General features: G+C 36.8%; 1 protein-coding gene across 2 annotated transcripts; it reads left to right on the top strand.

Annotated features, from left to right (window-relative positions):
* The first annotated feature begins 13 nt into the window (after window positions 1–13).
* Window positions 14–13,424, top strand: LOC139123273 (eukaryotic translation initiation factor 4E-binding protein 1-like). Of its 2 annotated transcripts, none has more exons than XM_070689403.1 (3): window positions 14–320; window positions 6,926–7,117; window positions 8,976–13,424. In XM_070689403.1, exons 1-3 carry the CDS (start codon window positions 179–181, stop codon window positions 9,008–9,010), a joined length of 369 nt encoding a protein of 122 aa, XP_070545504.1. In that variant the 5' UTR covers window positions 14–178; the 3' UTR covers window positions 9,011–13,424. The 2 variants fall into 2 exon arrangements, with proteins under 2 accessions (XP_070545504.1, XP_070545505.1); XM_070689404.1 differs by having other exon boundaries at window positions 18–320; window positions 8,795–13,424.
* Window positions 13,425–16,517: the final 3,093 nt, after the last annotated feature.

A 16,517-nucleotide genomic window follows, 5' to 3' on the forward strand; every position in this document is an offset into this window, starting at 1 on the left:
GTCGGGTTTGTTCGGTTATGTTCGACAACTTCCGCCGTAAACTCGTGACTCGATGGTATGGTGGTGTGCAACATCTAGGAGGCTGCATGTTCCGTCGCTTTCCCACAAATTTACAGATTACATGACAACCTATCCCCGGTTACTCAGCTCCAGTTCAGCGTAGCATTTTGTTTTAAGTATGTCGAAAGACGCTGCGCAAGTTCAACCCACGATGAGTCGGGAAATTCCAGCCCGGAGAGTGATATTGAGTGACCCATCTCAAATACCTTCCGACTACAGCTCGACTCCGGGAGGGACAATCTTCTCAACAACACCAGGAGGTACGGGTTCACTCGTTACTTTCTTTATAAATAACACAACACACGGAAATACTAAGAAGGCCATCGTAACCACGATATCGTTTATTTAAAAGTTGCATTATCGACATTTCCGTTGCAGTAAACATAACGATATGCTTTTGGTAAAACGGGCTACGTCATCCTATTTGCTATGAAATGGCCTTACAGACACAGTTCCACCATGGACTTCATATTCATAGTCAGTGTTCGTACACACATTTGTCGCATTGCGAAGCAGGATTGATATTTCCGTAAATGCGATTGCAATTTTCCAACGAGGTTATCATGCCGCAGCTTTATTCACAGCAAGAGCTCAGCATATTGTAACTTTGGAGTTTGTTGATATCGCGTCATATTTGCGGAATCGATAGACTCAATACGGACCACGTGACTTTGTTATGATTTGATCATGGCACGATATAGCCACTAGAAGTACATACGAGGGCCTTCCCCTGCACACGAAGCCCTTTGGAACGACTGAGGCCAGCTAAAAATAGAGATGGCAAAATGGCCGAGTGTTAGTTTTGATTCTGTCATGAAATGAAATTTATGGGAGACTTCTTCCCACGATGTCGCATTGTTTACAAGGCAAAACAACATGATGCAACTCACTGTTCAATAGTTAATCTGAATGTTACACCTCATGTCCAACTCAATTTATATGAAAAAAGTCATCTTGTTTCTATCTATAATGCACATGGACACCATGTCTTTAACTTGTAAGTTAGGTGAAGTTTAAAATTTCATGTATTTATTTTGATTGCAAACATTACACCAACCCATATCCATGCACTTTACTCTGATATTTGGCAGTCATAAATTCACTTTTTGGCAAAAACAGGGACCTCAAGCTACTTTTCAGAATACAGATGGAATTAAAGGCCAACCCTACCAATTCCACTATTTTGCCTACCCTTATTAAAATATAATAAAATACTTTTTTATACTGAATGAGCTGAATTGTAATTGTTTTTATCAATGTTTTACTTTAATTGTTGTAATTGATACAAGAGGAGTGTGCAGTGTATCATCTTGTCTGGTTAAAAAGTATGATGGTATCTTGTCTATAGATCATGTAATTAAATCTTTCAACATGTTTACATCAGTGGTCCCAATAGAATTTAAGGTAGTATGCACCTACATGTAGAAAGTGAAAGACTTCAACTCTTGCTCAAACTTTCCGTAGTGAAACCTTCAATCTTTCTCTTACCAAATTAAGAATAAAAATCAGGGGTCACTGTGCAAAGTTTGGAACTACATGTAGGGAAACAAATCGCCAAACATTTTTAAATTCAAAATTGCTGCCATCCCTGTGTTAACTCTGTAGGAAAAAATTAAATTTTGGATTTTTGAGCAAACTAAGACAGTGAAAAGTTTTCTCTCTCCAAGAGCTTTAAAATGAGCCCCAACAGGTGGTAGATTAGAAAAGAGCTCTAGACATTTGAGTCTGAATATCTGTCTCCAAGATGTGGTTAACAGTGTTTAAACTTCACCACAGTAGAAGAGCATGTCAGTTTGCATGTGAATATTCATGTCATCAAGCAGAGTAAAAGATAATGAAGTTCTTGGATTTCACTTTCGCTGAAATGGCGTGTGAAAGAGGGAAACCTTTTAGGCACAAGATCATAGGTTTTTGTAGAACTTGGTTGCTAGGTTTTTGTAGAACTTGGTTGACCAGTGGACAGCACATGATTTGAGCTGCAGGAATCCCTTTCACATGTAAAGACTAGTGTACTAGTAGTTAAGAAAACTAAACAGTTAATGGTGTATATAGTCAGGGACTTAAACTCAGGGAAGCTCCCATTCCACCAACAAAATTCAGGGAAGGTCCCTTTCCACCAACATAGTTTATATTTCATAATACTCCTGAATTAAAACTCAGGGAAAGTCCCATCTTAAAAGATTTTGTTTATGGCAAACAAAGTGGTTGGGGATGTTGAGGAAAATCTGAAGGAGTTTAACTATCCAAAAGTAAACTTGTTCGAGCTCCTGTCCAAATCCCTTTCCATTGTTTAGTTCGATAAAGATTGAAAATTATTCGGAGACTTCACAGCTCTTATAACCATCACCATGGAGTCATCTATAGAAACTTGTCATAGAAACAGCACTGCGGCATGTCAGACTGATTTCAAATCTTAGATGCAGGTGTTACCACAGAAAAAAAATGCAACTAGTCTTCAGCTGCCTTAACTGAAAATTTTCTAGTGTTGCACATCCCAATGTAATAATTCTTGAAGAGAAAGTAATTCTGTTCTGTGAAATGGTTAATAGTAGGCCAAGTTGTCTTTATGTAACAGAGCTCTTCCTTGGACCAAGTCCAATGAAATTACACTTTGATCAACTTCCTGTAGTTTCTACCAACTTCTCCTTTACTTGATAGGTTAGGTACAAGTATTGATACATGCTATGCAAATATGGGAGGTGTTCCAATAGCATGAATTAACAAAAATTACATACAGGTTTATGCAGAGCAAGAATGTTAGTTTCACAGGATATTGCATCAGAATTTTTCTGTACAGCAGTTTCAGAGTAGCTATGATGAATCACCTATATAAATTCATCATACTATGCAACACAGTTTGAGAATCCTATTCCAAGTGCTGTGGTCTTTCCACTCAGAGCTTGTATCTTTTTCATGAATCACAGATAAGTTTGTCTTTTCAGCATGCAAATCTGAAGTCAAAGTTTAGATAGTCACCACTCCTGAAGCATCTTAGTCGAGAAGCATTCAAGAATGAAAAGGTCATCATGAGAAATTGGTGTTTGGGTAGACAATGCCAATCATGTCTTCGAAAGCATCACAAGTTTGCCGATACGTTTTCAACAGTATGTCCTACTGCTACAAATTTCATGACATCATAAAAGCGATATCCCAACTAATTTTACTGCAAACAAGTTAGATCCAAAAGTAAAAAAGCACAAGTGAAAAAGCAATCATAAAAAAGTGTATCTCCAAGAGGAACATTATTTTTGTCATTTCTGTGTGATATACTGTGCGGACACTGAATTTTGCGTTTCAGGAGTTTCGTTGAATTAGCTATTTGCTCACAAACATAGCACACCTAGCTGTTTGCAACCGTATTTTCTGTCCATAGGAGATAAGTCTCAAGACAGGTGCAAAACAATTTCTGTGGTTTATAAGATTATTTCTTCAAAACTTGTGAAAGTTTAATGGTTCATCAGAGATTGCCAGCTTGACCAGACCAAACTTTCGCATTGCACAGCTTTTTGCCTAGTACACAATTTTACCCAGACCCAGAGAAGGCATGTAATTAAGGATGTATAATTTACAACATTAAAATCTTATCATATATTTGAATTGTGGATTTTTAAAATCTCTGTCATAGGTTTTTAAACCCTTTTGAAAACTATGGGAGTCACAGTGGAAGTTCAAGAAATATGTACTACATTGAAATAAGTCTGTCTTCTTTGTGAAATCTAACTGCTTTCATCTATTTTGCAGTGTTTTTGCCAAGGTTAGGGAAGACAGGGACAATTTCTGTTCTCCTATATAAGTTTGTATTCTTTATGCCAGGGGAACCGGAGCAACATGAAAGGAGAAGCCCAGTAAAATTTACTGGCGTACCAGCCTCAACAAAAACATTTTTTTTTTCTGTCATAAAAAGTTTATGTAGTTTAACATGTTAAAATAAATTACATGTAAGTATAACAACAATGAAATGATCTTAGGTTATTATATCACAGGGTAGCCATGAACAAACAAACAAGCATACAAATAAATAAACCAAAAAATAAACAAACAAGCGTACAAATACATAATAATAAACAAACATACAAAAATAAACAAATGGATTAATAAAAAAATACAATATCAAATGCTGAATAAATTTACATATATATATATAAATTTATATATATATATATATATATATATATATATATATATATATATATATATATATATATATATATATATATATATATATATATATATATATATGGTATCGGTACGACTTTAGAAATCGCCGGAAAATTGCTTTCTTTTGGATCGCACATTCATTTTACATGTTGAACATGAGTGCCCCATTCATGTCCTTCCCGAATGGTATGAATTTTTACTCATTCGCTGTGTGGCGGTCATTTTATGTGCAGTAGGAAAAATTGCATCGCCGGCATGTCATAGTCGCGATAGTGTTTACTTCTGATTTTTGTGCCCATGGCTCTCTGGTCAAGAAAGTGTTTTGAGGTCAGGCTTGTTCATTTTGCAACCACTGAACTTTGTATCTAAATTACATGTAACTCTTTTTATCATGTATACATATTTCATTTTTGCTTGGGACCGGATTTTAGAAGGTGATTTTCTCCATCTTCAGATATTGCATTGCCATGCTACACATGAATTGTGATAAAAAGGTATATTTCTGAATGCAAGTACATGTACATGTATATTGAAGCAAGACAAAAGTGTGAAAGTCTTTGCAGGCCAAAACTGCCACGTGAGACCAAACCCTTGTCAATAATGTCACAAACAGAACACTTTAATCTGTGTGTGGTGAACTACAGTGTAGGAAATCTTGTGTTTTCAGCTTTTTGAATGGCTTCCTGTGAAGAACACCTGATACCTACCAACCTCATAGATGTTATGTATGCCAGAAATGGTATATTGTTGGTGCTGTGACAGTAGATTAGATGTAATTAAATCAGAGTAGAGAATCGCCACCTCCTTTAGGCAGATAAATTTGTGGTTTGGCGGGTGAAATTTCAAAGTTGGGTGCCCTGGTTGACATGTAGAAATAATATCTGATTGTGGTTTGTGCTGATAAGATGTGAGTACAGTATACCTAGCCAGATGTACTTATCAGGGCTTGTCATAATTTTTGTAAATTTTCTACACTGCAATTTAGGTTGGTGGACTACCCTTGACCTGCCGTTGTTGAGTTTGGTCAAATCTTACCATTCTCAATAGGATATATGTATCTTTGACATTGGAAATACAGCAGTCAAGGTTAGCCCAGACAGTTGGGTCTTGAATGTTTTTAATCTCATTGCATACATACAGTTATGAAGTGTCAGAATTTTTGTTTGTTTTCAATGAAATTACGTACATATACAATAATGGTGTACTGCTGTGATAGGTAAAAATTCCAGCAGAATTCAGTTGTGTGTTGGCCAATGCCACATGAGCCCATTTTGCTTATGATCACTGGGAAATTGAGAAAAGTGCTTTGTACCAATAGACCTGTGTTGATAGTGATATGAATTCAACTGTGGGGTCACAAAAACTGTTAAGTTTTCAATACACCAGTCGTTGTTATAATCAAGGTACATGTAGCTGAATGTGTATGATCAAGAATCTTCTATCAATAGCATGAATACTGAAAACGTAGGATTGAATTGATAGAATAGTATTCATTGAGGACATAGTAACACTGTGAACTGCAATTAGGACAGTCAAGGTATTGCTGTAGAAGGTTGTGTTTCAAGGTCATGAAAAGGTTTTTAGGTCACAGATGGTGTTTTTCCCGTCATGTGTGCAAAGCTGTGCAGAGGAAGGTCATTTAAGGTCAGCTGATAAATATAAATGATGGTTGACAGAAGGTAGAATCAATTATTTCAATATGTCACATGCTTTTTAAGATTTTTGGGTTTATTTTTAAAATAAACCTTTGTCTAGAAGCTCAGCTGGCATGTTGTACAGCCACTGGAATGTGCACTTCAGTACACCTGATAGTGGAATTGTCCGTGATGCGCGCTACAACAAATCAGTGCGAAGTGTGGGGTTAGGCTCTCCAAATACTGCCCTTGTCAAACCTCATGGTACCAGTGTAAGCAATGTCAAGGTTACTCCAAGTATTAGTACTTGCCAAACCACTGATTGATACAAATCAATAAATTCGTCAACAAAGAGTTTGATGAAATTCATATGTATTCATATTTGATAACAGCTGAGAAGATGAGGTCTCTTTCCAGATGATGCCTTTGAGAATATCAGCAAAGTAAACATTTGATAAATACATTGTGATACTTGGTGTTTTTATTCTGGGTTTACTTAACAATATACCAATTATGTAAAGAAGCCATCTGTATTTTTTGGCTATCAGAGAAACACCTGTATATGTACCTCCCCTATGGCAACTTTCATTTAATTAAAGAATACTAATGATGACATTAGAGAGAAAGCAAATTGTTTCAATGAACAAAGGCTCTGTGGAAAGCAAAGAAACCAAGAAAGGATTTGCCAAAAATCACAGGCAATGTATAAGTCCTGAGAATCATGCAGTACAGCTGCTCTTGAATTATGCAAAAATAATTCTGCTACTTTGTATATAACATAGACATATTATTCATTTATTCAGACAAAGTTGCCTGAGGCTGACAGCTGAATCAAAATGTGTATCTCTATTTTGTTGCACATTTCAATTCACCAGTTAGCATAAAATCACCTGTATCAACATTACTGAATGTGTGGTTGGTGGTTTTGCTGTGAAAATGTCCATGTTCTACAAGTCTTGAAATTTTAAGCTTGTTGACAGCTTTCATGTTTCATGACATAAATTGAAAATGAAGTTATGAGGACCACAATCATTTTAAATACATGTACCCATGGCATACCGTTTTTCTTACAGGCACGCGCATAATTTATGAACGCAATTTCTTGATGCAAATGAGGAATTCGCCGCTCGCAAAGACCCCACCCAAGAATTTACCCACAATTCCAGGTGTAACTAGTCCAGCTGAAAATTACACTAGGAAACCTAGAAATAAGCCGAATCATCACCCCCCTAATCAGGAAAATCATGATAAGGATAAACCAATGGGTAAGTCAAGAATTTTGAATATATACTGGTGTTGTGTGTTCGCGTGCTCCTTGTCATGTTGAAATGTTTTAACGTCCATATCGCCATCTTTAGCAGTGATAAAGTGACTTGTCTTATCACCATGTTTTGTATTCATAGCTTGCTATAGCTGTTCTGCCACACCAAATCAGTGTCTTGCATTATTGCACATAGCTTGCTTTATTGTGCTGCCATGCCTTATGAAGCATTTTCCATTTTCAGACATTCAGTCTGCACTGAGTGCTGTATTCAACCATTATATCTTAAGAAGGGGTCTGTAATAAAAAAAGTCAGTGTGAGAATAGTGAAACTGCTGAAAATGTATTCTTAGCCCCTTTCATTTTGCAAAGACAACATATTTGTGATCTGAAAACAAAAAAGTATGTGAAATACTGTAAGGTAAAATTTTAATATCCCAATACTAACCACCCCTCTAAAAATGTAATGGTACCTACCTAATCCCCAACTCGATGAGCCCCCTGATAAACACATTCCCATTCAATATGTGTGATGTAAGATACTTTCTTCAGAAAAGTCTCAGTATATCAGTCGTACATGATATTAGCCCAGAGGGTACACTATATTGCTTTTTGCATGGTAGTTATTGCTTACTGATATGTTGTAGATTTTGCATGTATATCGAAAAATGTTGTCAGCAGTGTTCATGTTGTAATGCATGCTTCTTTACTCGTCAGTCCTTTCACTATCTTGCCATGAAAAACTCAGAATTCTAGCTACCTGAAATGGATAAATGGCCGTAGCATGATGCAGTGCTTAACCAGAGTAATATTGCTGATTGACAAGAAAATTTGAGAGTTTAGAATCATCAGAGGAGGTGAAGATGCGTAAGTTGCCAAACTGAATGCCTGTCAAGATGTCAAAGGTCATCTAAGTGAAGAATCATATGAATGAATTGCAGTGTTTATATGCAAAGGACGTAATAGCTACAATCTTGAAAACTCAAAACGTTGAAGATATATTGCCATGGTGATGAACGCTTTTTTGTGGTGTAGATATAAAACTTTCATGAGTGTAATTTTTTTAGTCCCCTCGAATGAAGTCCAGGGGATTAATGGTTTTGGTTATGTCTGTTTTATTCTACTGTCTGTCTGCAAGCTTTTCTCAGGGATGCCTTGACCATTTACTTTTAAAGTTTGTACAAGGACACAACCCTATGTCATACATGTACAAGTTGAGTTGTTTTGCGATATGATCCAATATGGCTGCCATTTTGTGTTGAATTTTTTCATGAAAACTGATTTCTTGATGTCTGACACAGGTACATGGCATGATGTGGCGTGGCAATCATGTTTAGTAAACGATCTCCAAGACAAGCAACACACTACATGATGAAGTAGATAATTTCTTGCACTTCAAAAAGAGTACATGTTCTCTCGCTGTGGTACGTCTCAAACAGACTCCAGTTTCCCACCCAGGTTCAACCCGGTATCCTGGCAATTTTGACCCCTTCCATCCAGAACAATATTTCAGGTGGCAAGAATTGCAGTATGCGGCTATCAAATAGTTCTGATGTATGGCTGAGTTGGCATAACACACCTGTCAGTGGCTCTTTGCATGCAAGGCACTGCATACATTAATTAATCGTCTCCGTTAATTTGTATCAACAGAAATACATCGTCTGCTTTCTTACTTTTACAGAGCTGGATGAGCCCCAGTTCCAGATGGAGATGTAATCACTACATTGACATCGTATACCATAACAGTAGAGAGTCAAGCAAGATGGAGCTTTTGGTGTCTTAACCTACCAATATCACAATTTTTTTCCGCTCTTTTATTTAAGTTTTGTTTTATTTTATTGTATTTTCATTTTGTTTTACAGAGTTAGATGAACCCCAGTTCGAGATGGACATTTAATTTCCACATTGTCATCCTATGCAGTTACAGTAGACAAAAAGCAAAGTACAGCAAGACGGATACACAGGACTGATGTCAAATTTAAGAACCAAGGTGCAATAGTTGTTGTAAGGTGGTCACCGTGGGAAATTGAAATAGATGGGAGTTTCATGGGGTGATCTTGCGTTGATCATTCTGGTGTTGAATCATGTGTGTGGCAAACAAACAAACAAGCAAAGTGTTTCCTCCAATGTCTGTGTTGGTGTCTGATTTCCATTTTTACGTTCACACCAGTCACACAAGTTTCAGAGACCAAAAAAAATTACAACTTTTAGACTCATCAGGAAGAGATTATAATTGTGTAATTATGCTTAACACAATTAATACCCTTAAGGGGAGGAGCTGGGTCTATGCTTATGCCTGCATTCTGTAAACACATTGCGGGTTTTATCATGTGAACTTTGTTAGGAAATGTTTTGCTGCAGTTGGAAGATTGTGGACATACTGAATGTAAATTCCCTGTTGTTCACCTTTCATTGAAATGTAGATTCCACTTAGTTCATATGGAATGATTTCTGTAAAGAAAATTACAATTTTTTTTTTATGTCAGTTTTTAGGAACAACCTGATCTTCCAGGAATCCTGGATTGATTCACAGGTTGTATTGTAGGGACATGCCTTCAAAGGTATTAATTTTTTTTCTCACAACAACAACTTTCACAATCTTGTACATGGAATGATTCTTTCCAGTGTTGTGTTGGTCACACTGGAGTGACACATTCTGTAAAGGTTTAGATGGTGGTTTTGCTGATGTAAAAAAGCATCTCACAAATAATTAATTCACCATATTCCACAACAGACCACCTCTCATCTTACAACTGAAATTTGCCAACTGGTAACAGTGTTTAAAAAAACACTTGCATGACGGAGCCACGTTTTGCATGGTCTCAAAAAAATATATATTTTTGCGACTCAAAATGTTATTGTTGGTGGCAAAGTCTGCTGTTTATGTTTAGATTTATGTGTAAATAAATAATTGTTTATTTGGGGATATTCTGACCAAAAGGGTAAACATGATTTGCATACGAAAAGACTGCCTTGTGTATCAATGTATCCATTACTGAGTTGCGCATAAATTATGTGACACATATGATGTCACCATACTGTTGCCAGTTTGGAAAGTCAGTATATATTTTAGGGAAATATTTCATTCACTGACAATAAATCCCCCCATTCTGCTAGTAGCATTTCAGCTCATTCTGTAGCTAACATTACAGTACAACTATGTAACTCTCATGCCATATTTGCAATGGGTGTCTAGAAATGTACTTCCAGCAAAATCTATGTAGTCATTTGACCGGATATTTTTATGCTTTAGTTTCTTTTGCCTTTTTATTGTACACCATTTCTAAATTTGAATCTGTTTTACAGTCTACTTTGTTCACTTTTGACATTTTTGAAATTGACATGGTTGTTTCCCGGAATTTTCTTCAGCATCAATGGTCAATTTACATGGATGATCGAAATGAGGCTATGTTGATGAGTTTCTCGTATTGACATAAAATTATGAAATGGCCGGGTATGTTGTAAAAGTTCTAGGGAGACTGCCATGTATTTAAACAACACTGTCACATAAACTTAATTCACACGAAACTTCCTCTTTTTGAATGCATCAAGAGCTTTTTTTGTAATCTGCAAAAGAGACGAAAGTTCATTGCAGCTATTATTATTACTTGATATTCCACAGAAATGACGCTTTCCGTTCTCAAAACTGTATTGTCAAGAGATTTTCCTCCTATTACTACGAAGCCGCCCATGGAGGCTTCTAGGTTTATCTCCGAGCACAGTCCACATTCAATACCATGATGATGTCATCGTGATATTTGCAAAGCAAGAAATCCCATTGACTATACGTACTTTGATTATAGAGACCCAAGCAAGAATACCTCCATTTGTTCAAGCAGGAGAATACATTACATTTCAAAAAAAAAATTGTGCCAGAACGCTACATAAGCTAGAAGAATTTACATAACAAGATGAAAGATGACCAGAGAAGAATCATAAAAGATGATTATCAAGAAGACCAATAAAGAGAGAGTGGACATCTGAAATTTTGATTTTTCAAAATTGTATAATGGAATCATTTCCGAATAATTTCTTGACAGATTTTTAGGTCTGTTCACATTATTCCCTATCCCCACAGCACTTGTTCCACTGTACACCTTCATGTACTTGATAAGTGTGAGCTATTATGTTCTTGCAAGGGCAGTACTGAGTTATTAGTATCCTAGGCAATAAATATTTCAGTTTCTAGTCCATTGATATTCAAATTATTCAAATTCAAACAGAATTAATCCTATGGTCATGAATTGTAAGTTCAGAAAGATCTTGCTGCACACGAAATATTTTTCTAACAAACATAGCAAATCATGATTCTTGTTTTTGTCATGTAAAATGAGAGATTGACAAATTGTGTCTTCATTTTCTCTGACATTTTATCAAAACTTACTCCGCTTGTAAGCTTTTATCATGAGCAGCTTAAGAAATCTGTCTCGACTGCTTGTCTGGGAAACCTCCAGGCAGCCGTATGGGGTTGTGCCATGAGAGCCAACCCTAGAAACTTTAGATGAGAGAATTTACAGAACTAAATCTTCTCACTGTCCCATAGTTTTTGCTAGATAAACAGAACTTTGCTAGTCATTCGGCCACTTGACAAGTCTGACATGAATTCTAACTTAACCCAGTGAGACAGTTTTCATTTTGATAATACTTCAACTCTCCTCGTCATGTGTACTTCAGAGCAAAACTGGGATCCCTGAGACTGAGTCAGTCACTTGCTTCAGCAAGCCATGGTGCTGTATGAGCAGAATTGTAAGTCAAGAAATGTTTTTGTTCACTCAAATCAAATCATGTTTGGTATTATACTCAACAACTTTGCCATTCAGTCAGCATCTTCAAAAACATTCGGTGGTTAGTAAGTATTTTGCAACATGGCCTGCTGATCACAGGTGTACATTACCGTTCTAAATTGGTAGTATTTGCTGGAATCTCATGGAAGTCAATGCTGTAGTTGCTAACCCAGGTTTAAAACGTGGGTTCATAGTGTGAAAACTCTGATAACATTTCCGCTGGTTCCTTGTATGTGATTGCTTACTATGTATAATCAAGGGAATACAAGCAAAGTTCCTACATCTTGCAATGTTTCCTAGCTTCATGCCCTTGACAAGATAAAATGAGACAGGACTGTGATCCTGAACTTGACTGTGTTGAAATTCAAGCATGAAGTATGGGAAAAGCCAAGACAATGTGTATAGCCTTGATTATCATAGACACCAGCTTTATTAATGCTTTATTGTTTGCTGCAAGACTTTGAACCTGTTTGTCTTGGCAGTGCAGAAACTTACCCATGACCAACTTTATGGTCACTGCTGTGAAGTTCCAAATCAGCTTAAAGGCAAGTTTCACTGTGAATGTGATAGTTAAATGGATACTGAAATCACTTATCTAGCGAAAAGATGTTGTTTCAGAATGTTTTTAAAACTACAACAGCTGCTTCAAATGTTTTCTGTGAGTGACAAGTTCAGAAACAAGAATAATCAATATGAGACCACAGTGTTCACGAAACAAGTAATCTGCCCTTGCGATCAATTGACATGGTACTGAAAAAATAACCAGCAACTGTGCAGTTGATGACTTTATTGTCTTAACAGTGACCCTGTCCAATTCCTCAACTCATGTGTGATGCAATTGTTACGGCAGTGGTCAGAGAAGTTTTCCATACCATGAACACTTTATTTGTCTGAGTTGGTATCAAGTGTCCATCACTAGTTGGCTACTTTTGAAGCAACTACTGTACACTTCACTACAAATTGTAAAACTGGTCGAGCAACTGGACAAGCTATTTATGCATCTCACTGTCAGATTCACAGTGAAATTGTCTGTAATAAGGCTGTGTATATACTATACAATCGTATAGTCATGCTGACTCATTCAGGGTTGAGAATACAAAGGTATTGAAATTATAGCTCATCAGCCCCTTGTATTGTTACGAGTAACATCCTTGGCTGTGCTGCGTTTTACTGTCACACAAATGATCTAATTGTGGATGAAAATTCCATGACAGTACAGCTTTGATGTTCAATTCAGGGATTGGTCGCTTCATGAAACTTCTATTTATTTTTGCACGGACTGTAATGGGCATGCCATTGGGCAGACATCAATTTGTTTACGCTGGAATATTTTGAACTGTAATCTTTCTGTTTTTTGCAGAGATTGTATTTTTTGTGGTGTATGTGTATCTAGCTATGTATTCCATCTGTTTAGCCCGAACTGAGAGCTGCAATTTCAAATAAAGGTAACAAATTGTAATTCATGGATGCATGGTTAGTACAAATTATGCACCCCAATTTTAAAATATAGGTCTGGATATTTCAAAACCTTTGATGTGTGCGCTCTTCATTTGGTTAAAGGTACACGGTCACCGTAAATTTGCATATTCCATGTATGGTATTGGGGCGGGTCTTAGCGTACTACCCCGTAACACCTGTAGCTATCGGTCCTCCATTATTGATATGTCAAAGGACAAGCAGAAGGCGCTGCTATAAAGTATGCCATGTTTGGTCATGTGGGGGCATTCTTTTTAAAAAGCGGCCACCCGCGTAAAATCTGTGATTGGTTATTAAAAAACAGGTTACCGAATACCTTTAACGGGACAACAATTCTTCCTGTGTCTTGTGTGTGTACATTATGGCAGAATGATGTGCAAACTATCTGGGCATTCCTACTGGTATGGCATCGCAATACTTCACAGACCTTTGTTTCTGGCTCATCACATCAGTTACACCTAGTGGATTTATTTTAGCAGGACAGCAGACAAGGTCATCCACCAATTTGTGCGGACTGCTTTCCTGTCCAAAGTGTTTTCGTCCATAAAATTGGGTATACCTGTGAACAAACTCCCTTCTTTCAGTGCTTTGAAGTTCAACATATTCAGTATTCAATTATGCAAAGTGTAGTCATGAGTATTCATATCTTGTTGATAATGACCTACTATCAATAGAGAATATTGATCTGTCTAGGGATGATGCACTAAATTTTGTGATAAATGAGAATTTGCTGCATATGTGAAATGATATTTGAACAGTCCAATACCACAATACTTGTATATTTCTTTCACATTTATGAATAGAGTATAGGTGAAGTTTTAAAGACTGGTCAGTGAATAGTAGTGACAGTGACATCTAGAATGACAAAGTCTAGTAACGAATTTGTGCAAGTGTATTCGTTCAGTGACAAAATTTGACCTTTTCGTGTGGTAATGGAGGTGAAAGGGTTTAACTTATGATCCATCATACATTGTAGATGTTCATGTGGCTTGTGCACAGTGTCTGCATTCACTTGCAGAAATTTTCCCACCAGGACTACCATTGAAATTGCAATTTATGTCAACAACAAGGCCCCCCCCCCCCACACCTCTGAAATAATCAACGGTGAACACGCTGATATTAATAAACACATGTGGATTTTCTGTCTTTAATAGTTTGCAAACACAGTACAGGAATCTGACATTTGAAGATATACTAGTAAGAATTGAACCATTTTTTGCTTTCAATTCAGACAAAGTTCGAAAGACGTATGCTGCAGGTGATGCAGTGATTTGTAGGTTGAAATTTCCTCCACACCTCATTCCTGAATGAACAGAGCAGTTTTACACAACCTTGGTGGAAAACAATATATACTTGTGACGATTGTACGCATCTTCATTTTCAAATACTGATGTGACCAACTCTACAATATTTTCTTTGGGTGTATTTTATAAACAACAGATGACCAGAAAAAAAACACGATTTGCCAATTTTGGCAAGGGACACCAGAATCGTCACCCCTCCCCTCCCAATTATATTTTAGATTTAGACTGCTCGGAAAGTGGATTTTGTTTGGCTTTTATTTGTCTTTTTTGGGTTTTTTTGAGCAGAACATCGAGCGAAAATTGCCACGAGAGAAGTGTTTAGCTGTGGATGTTCCCCGGGGGTCTCGACCACTACACACACACACTCTCTCTCTCTCTCTCTCTCTCTCTCTCTCTCCAGTCCCCGTTTCCTGGTTCTATGCAACCAACTTTTGCGAGCGACCTCTGGTGGTCAATCACGAACGGGAATTTTTAATCAATGACGCAGACTGGCATCTCATCGTCGACGTAGGGTGCGAACGGCTTTGTTAGATGGGCGTAGCATGGTCCTAATTATGGAGGGGCTCTGCACGAAGAAATACCCTTGGTTGACAAAGTTGCTGGCATCTGAACAAATCAGTCGAAACTCAAGAGTTCCACAGTCCGGGGGTTAGGGTGAGGGGTGCTTGCGTATCATCTCTTACACTATAATAATGGTACATGTGGTACGGTAGAACTACACCGAGAAACATTATTTTCATCGCCACTGAGCTGTCGCTGTCTATCCGATAAGTTTCTCATTTTGACCGTGTTGTGGTTGTATGCAAAGCGCAATATTATTTTACACGAAATGTTTTACTTATTTGTGAAACATCCAGAGAAAATGTAGGCACAGTAATCGCCAAATAAAGGTTTCTTTTCGTCACATAAGTGATAGGTCCGTCAGAAATTTAGTTTATTTATAAAACGAACTTAATCGATACACCTGCCTCTTTTTAAATCTTCGGATATCCCCTTTCGATTTTAGTGCAGGTGGTGAAGCGATGATTCTATAGGTTACCAAGATATAAAACGGCTGACCAGTACTGTGACAGGTGGCGAGGACTTGGGATAGTTTCGTGAGGTTTCTGGGACTAGAACTCGAAAACTGAAGACATCGAAAAGATACGAAATGATGCAAGCAAGAGGCGTCAAAAGTGATGATGACAAGGATGGGAGGTACGGTGGCCCCTACACGCCACGGAACTCTATTACTTTTGAATATAAACTCTAATTTTTCTTGACAATATCTTTAATATTTGTGAGAGATTTTATTTCTCCACCGCAAACTTTTAATTTTGTACGGGCAACTTTATCTTAACATTATGTTAACTTTAACTTCTCGAAAGTAGCTTTAGTTTTAACAATAAAGAAAATATGTTTCTCAAAAGTATTTTTTGTTTTGTAAAACAAACGTAAATTTTTTTCAAGATAACAGACTCCCCTACACGTCATGGAAATTTATTACTTTGAACATAAACTCATATTTCTTGGCAATATATTTAATATTTGTAAGAAATTTTATTTCTCCTCAGCAAACTTTTATTTCTGAACGCAGAAACTTTATTTTTGGGGTAAACTGTTTTTAAAAACTTTTAACAAAAACACTTTAACTTTTAAAAATAACATTAACTTTGAACAAAATATTTGTTTCTCAAAAACGTTTTTTATTCGAAAAGAAGTAAAAATTGTTCACAGCAAGAGTTGAAGATATTTGCTGAGCGCGAACAGAGTTACTTAAATGACATAACCTTATGTCCTTAGAGCAGAAAACTTAAATTCTTAAAGAAAAGTTTTATTTTTCAAGAGTAAAATTAATTTC

This window comes from Ptychodera flava, chromosome 22 (genome assembly GCF_041260155.1).
Source record: "Ptychodera flava strain L36383 chromosome 22, AS_Pfla_20210202, whole genome shotgun sequence".
NCBI classification, from domain to species: Eukaryota; Metazoa; Hemichordata; class Enteropneusta; family Ptychoderidae; genus Ptychodera; species Ptychodera flava.